The sequence below is a fragment of the Rhinopithecus bieti genome, unplaced genomic scaffold (assembly GCF_001698545.2).
Source record: "Rhinopithecus bieti isolate Rb0 unplaced genomic scaffold, ASM169854v2 scaffold_68516, whole genome shotgun sequence".
NCBI classification, from domain to species: Eukaryota; Metazoa; Chordata; class Mammalia; order Primates; family Cercopithecidae; genus Rhinopithecus; species Rhinopithecus bieti.
Genome location: NW_016825834.1, coordinates 209,004 through 221,320, shown reverse-complemented (window position 1 = coordinate 221,320; position 12,317 = coordinate 209,004). Strand labels below are relative to the sequence as shown.

Here is a 12,317-nt window from a genome sequence, read left to right as displayed (position 1 = left end):
GGATTAAGCTTTAGCCACCGCGGCCCGGCCTATTTATTTATTTGGAGACAGAGTCTCACTCTGTCACCCAGGCTGGAATGCAGTGGCATGAGCTTGGCTCACTGCAACCTCCGCTTCCCAGGTTCAAGCTGTTCTCCTGTCTCAGCCTCCTGAGTAGCTGGGACCACAGGCGCACACCACCATGCCAGGCTAATTTTTTTATTTTTAGCAGAGACGGGGTTTCGCCATGTTGGCCAGGCTGGTGTCGAACTCCTCATCTCAAGTGATCCACCCGCCTTGGCCTCCCAAAGTGTTGGGATTACAGGCGTGAGCCACCGTGCCCAGCCTATTTATTAACAGGAAAATGCTTTGGTGGTCGTTGGGAGTTTACTATATAGTGATAGCTCAGTTTACATAGTTTCTGAAATAAAGGTCAGTAACATCAACCATATTTTGTTTTGTTTTTAATTGAAACACATGTGCCTTACTTGGGTATAGAGGAAGATAGAAAGGGTGAGGAAAATTTGTTGTCTTCAGCATTACATAGTTGCTGTGATACTATTTACCCAGGTAGGTTGCTGCTTTGCAGACCTTAAGGTTGAGGGGGGCAGCTCTAGGGGTTTAGAAGGCTGTGAAACTACATGTTTTTTCATCTACTTTGCTTATAGTTCCTTTTTGGAAATGAATCTTGTGTTAATAAAATTCTTTGAATGCCTTTAGAACACTAGATTGTTCTGCTGACATATATTCTTTTAAATGTGTATTGCTGGGCATGATGGTTCATGCCTAACAATCCCAACACTTGGGGAGGCCAAGGCAAACAGATCTCTTGAGCCCAGGAGTTTGAGACCAGCCTGGGCAACATGGCGAAACCCCATCTCTACAAAAAAATAGAAAAGTTATCTGGACATGGTAGCTTGCACCTGTAGTTCCAGCTTCTCAGGAGGCTGAGGTGGGCAGATCACTGAAGCCTGGGAGGTTCAGGCTGCAGTGAGGCATGATTGTGCCACTGCACTCCATCTTGGGTGGCAGTAATCGATCAATCAGTCGATTTATATAGGTAAGCTCTTTTTGCAAATGTTAAATTATCAGCAGATTGTTTTTGTATATAATTGCCGTGTTTCATTGGCCTCATCATTAATTTAACTCCTACAGGCCGGGTGTGGTGGTGCACACCTGAAGTACAAGCTACTTGGGGGCTGAAGTGGGAGGATTGCATGAGCCTGGAAGGTTGAGGCTACAGTGAGCCATGGTTGTGCCACTGTACTCCAGCCTGGGTGATAGAGCAAGACCCTGTCTCAGACATAAACAAAAACAAACTTTTGTAAACTTTATCAGAGTATTCAACTGCTAAGATTTTATTTGTAATTTATTCAGCAGTGTGTGAAAGTAAAGATTTACCTGATACAGTTAGAACAGTATTAAAACAAGAAATGAATCGTCTTTTTGGAGCAACGAATCCAAAGAATTTTAATGAAACTTTTCTGAAAAGGAATTCTGATTCATTGCCACACAGATTATCAGGTAATCACTTTATTTTATCCTTTCTTAGCCTTCTAAAACAACTTCAGTAATTTTAATGAATCAACAATAATATAAGGTACACATTTTTAGAATGGAGGTGGCAATGTGTATATGTTACATTTTGATCCTATGAAAACAAGCAGCTTAAGTAAGCTTCCTAAGCTGGTCACAGTGGCACATACAGGTAGTCCCAGCTACTCAGGAGGCTGAAGCAGAAGGATCACTTGAGCCCAGGAGTTTGAGACCAGTCTGGGCAACATAATGAGACCCTGCTTCAAAGCAAAACAAACACACACACACACACACACACACACACACACACACACACGCTTTCTATACATTTTTAAATTTCTTATGGCAAAATAATGACTACAAATCAAGGTCAGTAGCCTCTTCTGGTTCAGCATTGGCATTACAAAGAAGCAGGTGTAACTGAACTTGAATGTATATCATAAAATGAAGGTAGAGCTTTCTTTAATTTCTTCTTTCATCTTTGGGGTCTTAAAATTCACTCAGATAGGACCATCCTCTTCCATTTCTCATTCTTATGTAGGTATCAGACTTGACAATGCTGAACACCTGAAATTATCTTCACAGTTTGTGAGAAACCTAAGGCAAAGGTCTGTGCCAGTGAGCCAAAATCTGACCTTTATGGGACCACATAGGTAGTACTTTTCAAATACCTAGCTTAAGCCCAGCAGCTTTGTATGTCTTTGTGGAATCCTGAATTCAGCATTTTGGCTCACACTGTCAAGACAGGATAGTCCCCCAACCTCCAAATTATTCTGCTTATTTCAGAAAGAAGACTGTCATGGTCCCACCACAAAAATACAAGTATTATTAGAATGCTTGTGTTTCTTCATAGTCTCCTTTACTGTGCATGTTTTGCATATACATTCTATTTTATTGGGTAGATATATGTGGTAAAACTCTATCATTCTCTTACTTTGGATGGTTAAGCTAATCCCCTTAGAATTATTATTTTTTGAATAACAGTGTCTCAAGTAGTTGTTCCCATTCTTCTAATAAAGTGGCACACCCTTGGTGCACATGTATCTTGTTTGCCTTTTATATTTAAATAAGTAGAGGATAAGATGTTGGTTTTACCTTGAAATAAATTTCCCATTTCCCTCTCATTTAGCTGCCAAAATGGTATATTATTTAGATCCTTCTAGTCAGAAGCGAGCTATAGAGTTGGCAACAACACTTGATGAATCTCTCACTAACAGAAACCTCCAGGTAAACAGTTTTTCATAATCTCTCTGTAAGAATACTGAACTACTTTTTTCACCAATGGAAATAATTGGTTATTTATACACACTGTTCTTTAAATCATTATGAATCTGGGTCAGAAACAACTTAACTTAAAATTTATTTAGGCTACTTGGTATTCAGTAACTAGTTTCACATCTGTAGCTTGGAATAACTTTTTAAGAAATATGTTTTAATAAAATCATATATATATTCCATAGTCATTTTTGGATTTCACCTCATATCTGCATTTCTGAGCAAGCAGTGGTCTCAGTGAAGATTCTAACATGTTTAAGATGTATTTCGGCTAGGCGTTGTTGTTCATGGCCTGTAATCCCAGCACTTTGGTAGGCTGAAGTGGGCAGATCACTTGAGCTCATGAGTTCAAGACAAGCCAGGGCAACATAGTGAGACCCCCATCTCTTAAAAAAAAAAATCAGTCAGATGTGGTGGCACTGTATTGCCAGCTACTTGGGGGACTGAGATTTGAGGATCACTTGAACCTGAAAGGTTGGAGCTGCAGTGAGCTGTGACTGTGTCACTGTACTCCAGTATGGACAACAGGGCAAGACCCTTTCTCAAAATAAAGAAAGATGTATTTACTAGGGGCTAAATAAAAATACTTATTTTGTAACTTGTAATACAATATGAGATTAAATTAAATAAAAGTTAATATGGGTATATTGTAAAATACTGTAGTTTAAACTAGAAACAAATGGATAGCTACCTCATGTTATAATTTGCCAGATAAACATGTATATGCTGAAAGACAGTTATTAATAAATATATTCATATAATAGCAAATTGAAGGCAGTATCTTTAAGAAAGAAAAATTAGACTTGTTAGTTGTACCATTTAGATTAGAACCTGGATTTAAAATTCTAACCTAGGTCCTTTGTAACCTGGATTTAAGTTGCTTTGTAACCTGGCAAAGTTTGTAGGGATTTTTGTATCTGGAAACTAAGTAGCATTTTCTAAGTGAAAATACTAAGAAAGCAAATAGGAGAAATGCAAGTCAACATGAATCAACAAAAAAGATAAGAAGCAGACTTACTTAGGGGTTTGGTTGAAAGAATTACTCGTTTTCATGAATTAATTTTTCTTGCAAATAATCATTTCATGTTTGAGACACTCTTCTGCTTAGTTATTGGATGTGCCTTAAGATGCTCTTTAATTTGAACACAAGGTTGAATACAGTGTTTGAGTTTGCTAGCTGGTTCTAAGCTTTCAAAAATATTAAAAGGCATATGTGCAGTAATTGATACTGGCATTGTAAATCTAGATGTTTATACCCAGGGCCAGGCTAGGCTGAGGTAACATTGCTGCCTAAGGTCATTCACATGCTGAGAGTGAGTGACTTTTTAAATATAGCACCCTGTATACCTTGCCTGCCTCACCATAGTCCCATTCCTGTTTCTACAGTCATCCCTGCTTAGCCTTTTGTATAAATCCTGCAATTCTGGAGAAATGGTTAAATTAGCCCTTGAAGAACATTCTAATAGAATGTATATCCAGGAGTAAATAGCTAAATATGTGTATTTATTTCTTATTTTAGAAATCTCTTGCTGTTGAAATGTCTAATAAATTCACAGTAAGAACCTTTTTTTGACCAGTTATAACACGACTTGTTTTCTTTCCTTAGACATGTATGGAGGTATTGGAAGCCTTGTGTGATGGTAGCCTAGGAGACTGTAAAGAAGCTGCTGAAGTTTATAGAGCAAATTGTCATAAGCTTTTTCCTTATGCTTTGGCTTTCATGCCTCCTGGATATGAAGAGGATATGAAGATCACAGTTAATGGAGATAGTTCTGCAGAAGCTGAAGAACTGGCCAATGAAATTTGAACATCACTAAACAAGCAAATGGAATGACTTTGGACCATATCTAGTATATAATATTTTTGTCACGCACCTGCTGCATTGCTCTAACTTACACAGAATGAGAGGAGTAAATGTTCTTGCCTTCAAATAGTGTTTTACGTTTTTTATCCTGCTGAAAAAGTATATATAAAATATCTAACATTACAGGATAGAGGTTCAGTTTCTTAAAAAATTAAAGCTGCTAAAATTGAGTGGTTAAAAAAGATACCTTATCCTATTCCTACCCACCCACCCATGTTTTTAAACTAATTTATATAAAATCTGGAGGCTGTTACAGCTAACAAAGCAGGTGTGTGGCAGAAATATTACTTTAAATTTGTCTTGTGAGATTTTACTATATCTCAGACAGCATAAATGCTGTTTTAGCACTGGATTCTTTCACTGAGCACAAAGAGTTGTTGGGGCTTTAGCATCTGACTGATTTTGTTACGGGGTTGATTCTGACCATAGGAAGTATGCAATGTGAATCACTATTTACAGAGAAACCTACAACAGATGCTTGATGTTGTAGAAACTGGGACATATAGATACCAAGCAAAATTATAAGAAACCTATAAGGTGTTCAATACGCTTGTGTTTCCAAAATTCACTGTACATGATCAGTTTGGTGTTCTTGTACCACAGTTTTTAACTGAAGGAACCAGTTGTAACAGTCTCAATTTTAACTAAAACTTGAAGAACTAAAACAACAATGCAAACCTTTCAGCATTGTTTGGCCAAACTTGTTAAAACTGTAATGCAAGAACCAAATGCACTGTGATGTGGCACCAACTAATTAGCAAGCATGAATTTTTCACCCAAGAGTGAAAAAAGGAAAATCTACCATGGCTTGAAGTTAAACAGCAGAACTCCTGACTACCATTCTATGACTGATCAAAAGACTAATAGTTAAAAACCTCAGCAGGCCTTGTTCACGATATGCAGAAAAAAAAGTGCTGCAGTTTAGATACCTCTGGAATTTTTCCACAGTGTCACAGGTTTGTAATACTTGAAGCCCTACATTTCTAAGAATATATTTCTTGCTCAGTCGTTTCAGGCAAGCCCAAGACTTTGTAATTTTTAAAGGGCCCAAGATTTTTTTTTTTTTTCCAAATAACAGACCAGCTTCTTTTCTTGCAGTTACAGATGTAATTTCCTTTTTGTTGTCAAACATAAGGTACCAAATATGATGCAATAAATTGTTTTGAAAAACAGTTGTGTGAATATTTCAACTAATCTGTGTTGGGCTTCTGTGAAATAGACAGGTGGAAACAGAGGTGCAAGCCAGAGGCAATGTAATAATGCTGTAAGGCTAGTGCAGATGGGAACTTTTTAGAAGGGGTTAAGTGCTGGTGTCAGGGAAATTCCATAATGAAGTAGAATGCTGCTCCTGCATTAAGATTTCATTGAGGGCAAGGATGGTGGCAGGTACTATGAATGTAACTCATAATTTAAAAGGAAAACTAAAAACTATTTCGATTGGGAAAATGAGCCTTAATTTGTTAAACCTATACACTGAGAACTAGCCTCAGGCTTAATATTCTCATTGCATTTGCAAGATCTGAGCAAATAAGATTAAGTAAAATGAATCAACTGTATATATAATTGACCTTTTTGTGGAACATGTAGTTTATAGAAAGTATACTCTAAAGGGAATTTGCCGAAGACCTTTTACTGACTGAACAGTTGTGCTACAATCAACCTTTCATAGTACATGACCTGCATTCCACATCCCAGTCTAACAGTTCAGTAGTGATGTAAAGAGAAGTACAAACTGAACTCCAGTGCTTCGTTATGTTTTATTAACTGGCCCTGTCTCAGGAACATCTTAACAGATGGCAAAAAAACAAAAACTTTTTTTCAACTCCTATGAGTGGCAACTGAAGTTTTTATTGTTGGGAAAGAACACTAGTCCTACCTCTGCCACTAATGAGGTGTTTGGAGGAGGTACCAGCCATATAATAGGGGGTGTATGTGTGAATTTTGTTTAAACTCTACTGTATATTGAAATGAAATTCATCTATTTGTCTTGACAATGTTCAAATGATGTAGATTGTCTCAGAATGAATATTCATAAGTACTCAGAACTCTTAAGATGCAGATGCCACCCGCAAGGAACTAAATTCCTAACATGTATATTGTATTCCAACCCAATTTTACTGGAACTATTGAATAAATCTTTTATTTTCTTTCAGGTTTACTTGATAGTGGATACATTGGTGTCAGAGGACCTTGACTGGGTTCATTTTATGTCCAGACATCACCCCTGAAACACTGTACTGTACTACCTTGCTCTGAGTAGTATCAACTGGATCGTCTCATATTTGCCTCATTCATCCTATTAATTTCAAATGATACTGTGGGGAAAAACAGGGTTAGAAAAACAAGTGGAAAAAATGGAGTGATGTTGTAATCTAAACAAGTGCCTTATGTTTATTGCTAAGAACTGGTGTTACCAACCCTTTTGAGAAGAAAGGGTCTCTTGACCTGTATTAACATAGGAAAGTAAAGTTCTTTTGTTTTCTTTATATTCAGCTACTCTTGTCATTTCTCGTTGAAAACTAAAATCTGACTAGGTTAGTTTACTCAGCTTTAATTAGATAGTTGAGTCATATATTTTCAACATTTTTCTGTATCTTATTTATTATGCACAAAAATAAAGTGTGATCTCTAATAGCATGGCTAAAGGTAATGCCAATATTAGTGAATAGCTTTGCTGTGGGCTCTATCAGGCCCTTGTTTTCCACAGTGTTGTTTGTACTCCCATGTTGTATTGTATTAGAGCTGTGAAATGAAAGCTGTGACTTTATGAAGAGATAAAAAAAAGTGTGGTCCAGATTCAGGTAGGTTGTGATAAGTTCAGGGAAGTCTTTTGTACAATTTCTAAGAATATTTCAGTTACCATGTATAGTATTTGCGAAAAGCTGTAACATCAAATATTGGACTTTGTTGCAAGATAGGTATATACTGGTGTCAGATAATTAAAGCCTTAAATTTTGAAATGAATCTTTGAGAATTCAAAGAAAGACTGATCTTTCAGATAGAAGGCAGTCTTTCTATTACAGCCCATGCCCCACTTCTTTATAGACAAAGTTTCATGATACCATTCTGCTATCATCTAAACTTTGCTGAACTATACTACCAACCTACATTAAAAACAAAGTCCCATGCAATGACTGTGTTAAACTATAGTGAGCAGAAACTTAAATTTTGTTCTAATTTTGATGGTTGAAAAATTTCAACCTGTAGCAATAAAACATTTTTGGAAAAGATTACTGAATTGCACTTTTACCTTTCAGTATGCAATCTGAGATGGATGTTGAAATTAAAATATTGGTAATGTGCAGGAGGTTCTGGAGAAAATAATGCTGGTATTTTTGTTTTGTTTTGTTTTTGAGACGGAGTTTCGCTCCTGCTGCCCAGGCTGGAGTGCAATGGCGCGATCTCGGCTCACCGCAACCTCTGCATCCCAGGTTCAAGTGATTCTCCTGCCTCAGCCTCCAGAGTAGCTGGGGCTACAGCCATGCGTCACCACGCCCGGCTAATTTTGTATTTTTAGTAGAGACAAAGTTTCTCCCTGTTGGTCAGGCTGATCTCGAACTCCCGACCTCAGGTGATCTGCCCACCTCAGCTTCCCAAGATGCTGGGATTACAGGTGTGAGCCACAGCACCCAGCCAATAATGCTGTTTTAATAAATCAGAAGAGTATCTTTTATGTGCTATCTTGGTTATATAGTATATTCAAACCAGCTGCCTCCATCAGGACACACCCCCTCTTTTGTTGATGTTTTGTTATAGAGAGGGGATCTCACTATGTTGGCCAGGCTTATTGATTGCGAACTCCTGGCTTCAAGCAATCCTCCCACCTCAGCCTCCTGAACAGCTGCGATTATAGGAACAAGCTACCATGCCCAGCTTAGGACACACCCCCTTTTATGAAGATATACTAAAAGTAGGGAGAGGGAGCAGCATATTATAGGAAAGAAGATCTAAAAGTTTCTAGCGCCTCAGTTTATCCAGTTGCCTTTGAAACAATGCTGTCTTGGGATTGTAACCAGAAGAAAGAAAAAAACTGGTACTATATAAATTAGAACTTTTACTAACTTGTAGTCTTAAATTCTATGTGCCAAAACCAAAATACAGACTTTGATTCAAGGGTGCTTATACCAAAAGTAAAGTTGATACTTGGCAATCTAATAAAACTATACTGTGGTTCTTACATTTTAAAAATTAGGCCTTTGTCCCTAGTTTAAGGGTCTGCATTATCTAATAAAAGTGGTATAATTCTTCCTAACTGAAAAAAAGTTGGTGGTGGTGAAGATGTGATGGAAAATTTTCTCTGTGATATAAAGGTTCCTGCTGTTGCTAAATCTTCAACTAGGTCTCAATAAGTACAAATTACCCTCTCAATTAGAAACAAGGTAGGAAGTGAAGGGATTTTTGGAGTGTGTTCTGGATCCCAAGGCTTGCTTTCTGCTAATAATTACATTTATCTTCCAATTTAGTTACTGTGCATTGTCTAACAAAAACAAGAAGCCTCTCTTCTTACTCTATGGCTGTCTTCCCAATCTACCATGGTTTCCCAACTTTGGGCTTTTATAAGTACTGCTTGTTTACTTTGATCTGCAAGTTTACTAGGTTCATTGTCCCATGCTTAATGCCTTATCACAATGGGATAGGAACTGGTTTCTTTCTAAAGTGATCTTCCAAAGCTATCTGATATTTCTTTATCAGTAGTGAAAAATTAAATTGGCTGGCACTTCTCATCTCTTTTCGAACTACTTATTTGCCTTCGAGTAATCATACTGTCACTTGGTATCTTTAAAAATGAAAAGGGAACCATTTAAAGAAGTAGATAATAACAAACCTGTCTCTTAGATTCTTCCCTTTCCTTTCAAGTTCTGAACTCTAGAGTACTAAATACTAATTCATTCCTTCAGTGACTTAATACATTTACTATGCATTAACAGTAAAAGTATTTAGAAACATATTTAGCATTATTGTACAACTTTGTTCAGGAGTTCATAGAAAAGGACCTAAGAATAAGCCAATTACTTCACTTACACCTTTTTATAAACAGTTTTAGTTAAAAGCTTACTTGGTATTTCAAGCATTCCATTTCATGTCGCATTTTTCATTCGCCTGCCAGGATGCTTTTTATTTGAGAGAAATATCCATTTATGATATGAAATTAAATGTTTCAGACTCATCCGTTTTTAATATGATGTATGAAATCTTAAGGGTTTATCCTGGGTACATTGTGGTATAAAGGTATAGCGACTACGACAGTATATACAGATTGTATAATAGCTGTAAAAGACTATTAACTTTTAGGTCACCTCAAGGCCACAATTTTTTATCCTTTATCTGTTGATGTAGAATATTCCCATTCATCTTCTTGTCCTTCTCTGTTGTTCTTAAGGAATTCCTTCAAAATACTATCGATCCATTATTGTGTATATATGCTAGGAATATATTTCTCACATCTAAATTTTGCTTTTTTCCTATAGTTTGTCAGAGGAATGGCTGTGAATGGATGCCTGGAAGGACCATCCTCTAAATTTCTCAGTTGCCTGTTCTTTGTGGCATTGGTTGGCAGTGAATCTACTCATCCTTTATGTCTTTAGCAACCAGCCACCCAGGTAACATCATGCCACTGGAACTAAGTTACTACAAGGATTGTCACTCAGTTTTTCATCTTTCAGACAGTATAAGGATACTAGTAACATACACACCTACTAGAAGGCTCTGTTTTTTGTAGCCCAGTATCTCCACTTTTAATCATTACAAGTAAGAAGACAAAAGGTAGGGATATGCGATGATTCTTTCTGGACACTGGGCTCACAGTGTCCATCACAACAAATAGCTGTGACCCACAGTTAATCTCTACTGAGGCTAGGCAGTTGAATCCTTTAAGTCATAAATTTAACATTGGTTGTGTATTAGAATCTGAGTGAACTGTAGAAAATAAATCTTAATGCCCAGGCTCACCAGCAAAGATTCTGACTTAAATGATCTGGAGTCAGGACTACGCATTGGTCCTCCTTTATTTTCTGTCCTCTCTTTTCCTCCCCTCCTCTACTTCCTTTCCTCCCTTTCCCAGTGATTCTAAGGTACATCTAAAATTGAGAGCTATTGTCTGATGAAGAAGTTAAAAAATACTTTATTCTATTGGTTTTTCTCCTCAGAAATATCAGAGGACAGAGAGGCCAGGTACAATGACTCACGCCTGTAATCCCAATACTTTGGGAGGCCAAGGCGGGCGGATCACCTGAGGTCAGGAGTTTGAGACCAGCCTGACCAACATGGAGAAACCCTGCCTCTACTAAAAGTGTGGTGGCGCATGCCTGTAATCCCAGCTACAGAGGAGGCTGAGGCAGGACCTGGGAGGTGGAGGTTGCTGTGAGCCGAGATTGCGCCAATGCACTCCAGGCTGGGCAACAGGAGAGAAACTGTCTGAAAAAATGATAATAATAATAGTTGTCATAGACAGATGCTTGGGTTTTTAAGTTGAGTATCAGAGCAAGGCAATGAGTCAGCAGGCTTTTAAATAAGGATTAGTGGTAGATAATACTCTCTGAAAATACAGACATAACTGACTCCCAAATACGTCTTCTCTTGCTATCCCTACAAGACTGCATTTTCCATAAATGAATGAATTACTGTTACAAATCTTACATGTGAAAGGATCCATAATTCTGGGACAGACAGAATTCAAGGTGAACATGTTGGCCTGTTAGTGCCGAACCTGGGAAGGAGATTTATTTGCTACAGAATCATATGTCAAGCTAAAATTTACCTTATGAGATTTGTTGAAATAACATTCTGGATAGAACTCCCAAATCTATCCAATCTAGTTTGTTTCTTACTGGTTAAAGAATATTTGATAATGAGTCAGGCTGTGTTGATACTGATGATCGCCATTCTTGAGTTTATAGACATTGATGGTTTTCTATAATTTTATAAACTGGGAGGTCTACATATTTTAGTCTGTCTTCACATAGGTGCCTTGCCTTATGCTTTAGTTACTTTTCTTTGATCCTTGTGACTTAGCTGTTAAATACCTGGTATAAATACTCGGTGCTTTGGTACAACAGTAGTATAATATAGTTAAAAATAAGCTTTTAGGTCAGACAGAGCTAGGTTTAAATCCTGGCTCAGGTCCCTTGGACAAGATACTAAGAATTTATAGGTCATACAGCTGTTGGAAGGATAAGTAATATACCGTATATGAAGTGATTACCACAACATCTGCACAATGTCATTATGTTTATAAAAGGTTCCTTTCTGTTTGTCAATGTTATATTTGATTATTCTTTTTTTTTTTTGAGATGGAGAGATGGAGTCTCGCTCTATCACCCAGGCTGGAGTGCAGTGGTGCAATCTCAGCTCACTGCAAGCTCCGCCTCCTGGGTTCACGCCATTCTCCTACCTCAGCCTCCCCAGTAGCTGGGACTGCAGGCGCCCGCCACCACGCCCGGCTAATTTTTTGTATTTTTAGTAGAGACAGGGTTTTACCATGTTAGCCAGGATGGTCTTGATCTCCTGACCTTGTGATCCACCCACCTTGGCCTCCCAAAGTGCTGGGATTACAGGTGTGAGCCACCGTGCCCGGCCTTCATTATTCTTATTTGTCTACTGCAGCACATTTAGCCAGTGTTTCAAGAAGGACTTTTTTTTTTTTTTTTTTTTTTTTTTTTTTTTT

General features: G+C 37.7%; 1 protein-coding gene across 1 annotated transcript in view; it reads left to right on the top strand.

The window, feature by feature from the left end:
* NAA15 (N-alpha-acetyltransferase 15, NatA auxiliary subunit) overlaps positions 1-7,140 on the top strand; it is a 92,331-nt gene extending 85,191 nt beyond the window's left edge. The window contains 3 exon segments of the mRNA XM_017863172.1: positions 1,357-1,503; positions 2,645-2,742; positions 4,397-7,140. Coding sequence (XP_017718661.1) covers positions 1,357-1,503; positions 2,645-2,742; positions 4,397-4,597 — 446 coding nt within the window. The 3' untranslated portion in view covers positions 4,598-7,140.
* The last annotated feature ends 5,177 nt before the right edge of the window (positions 7,141-12,317 follow it).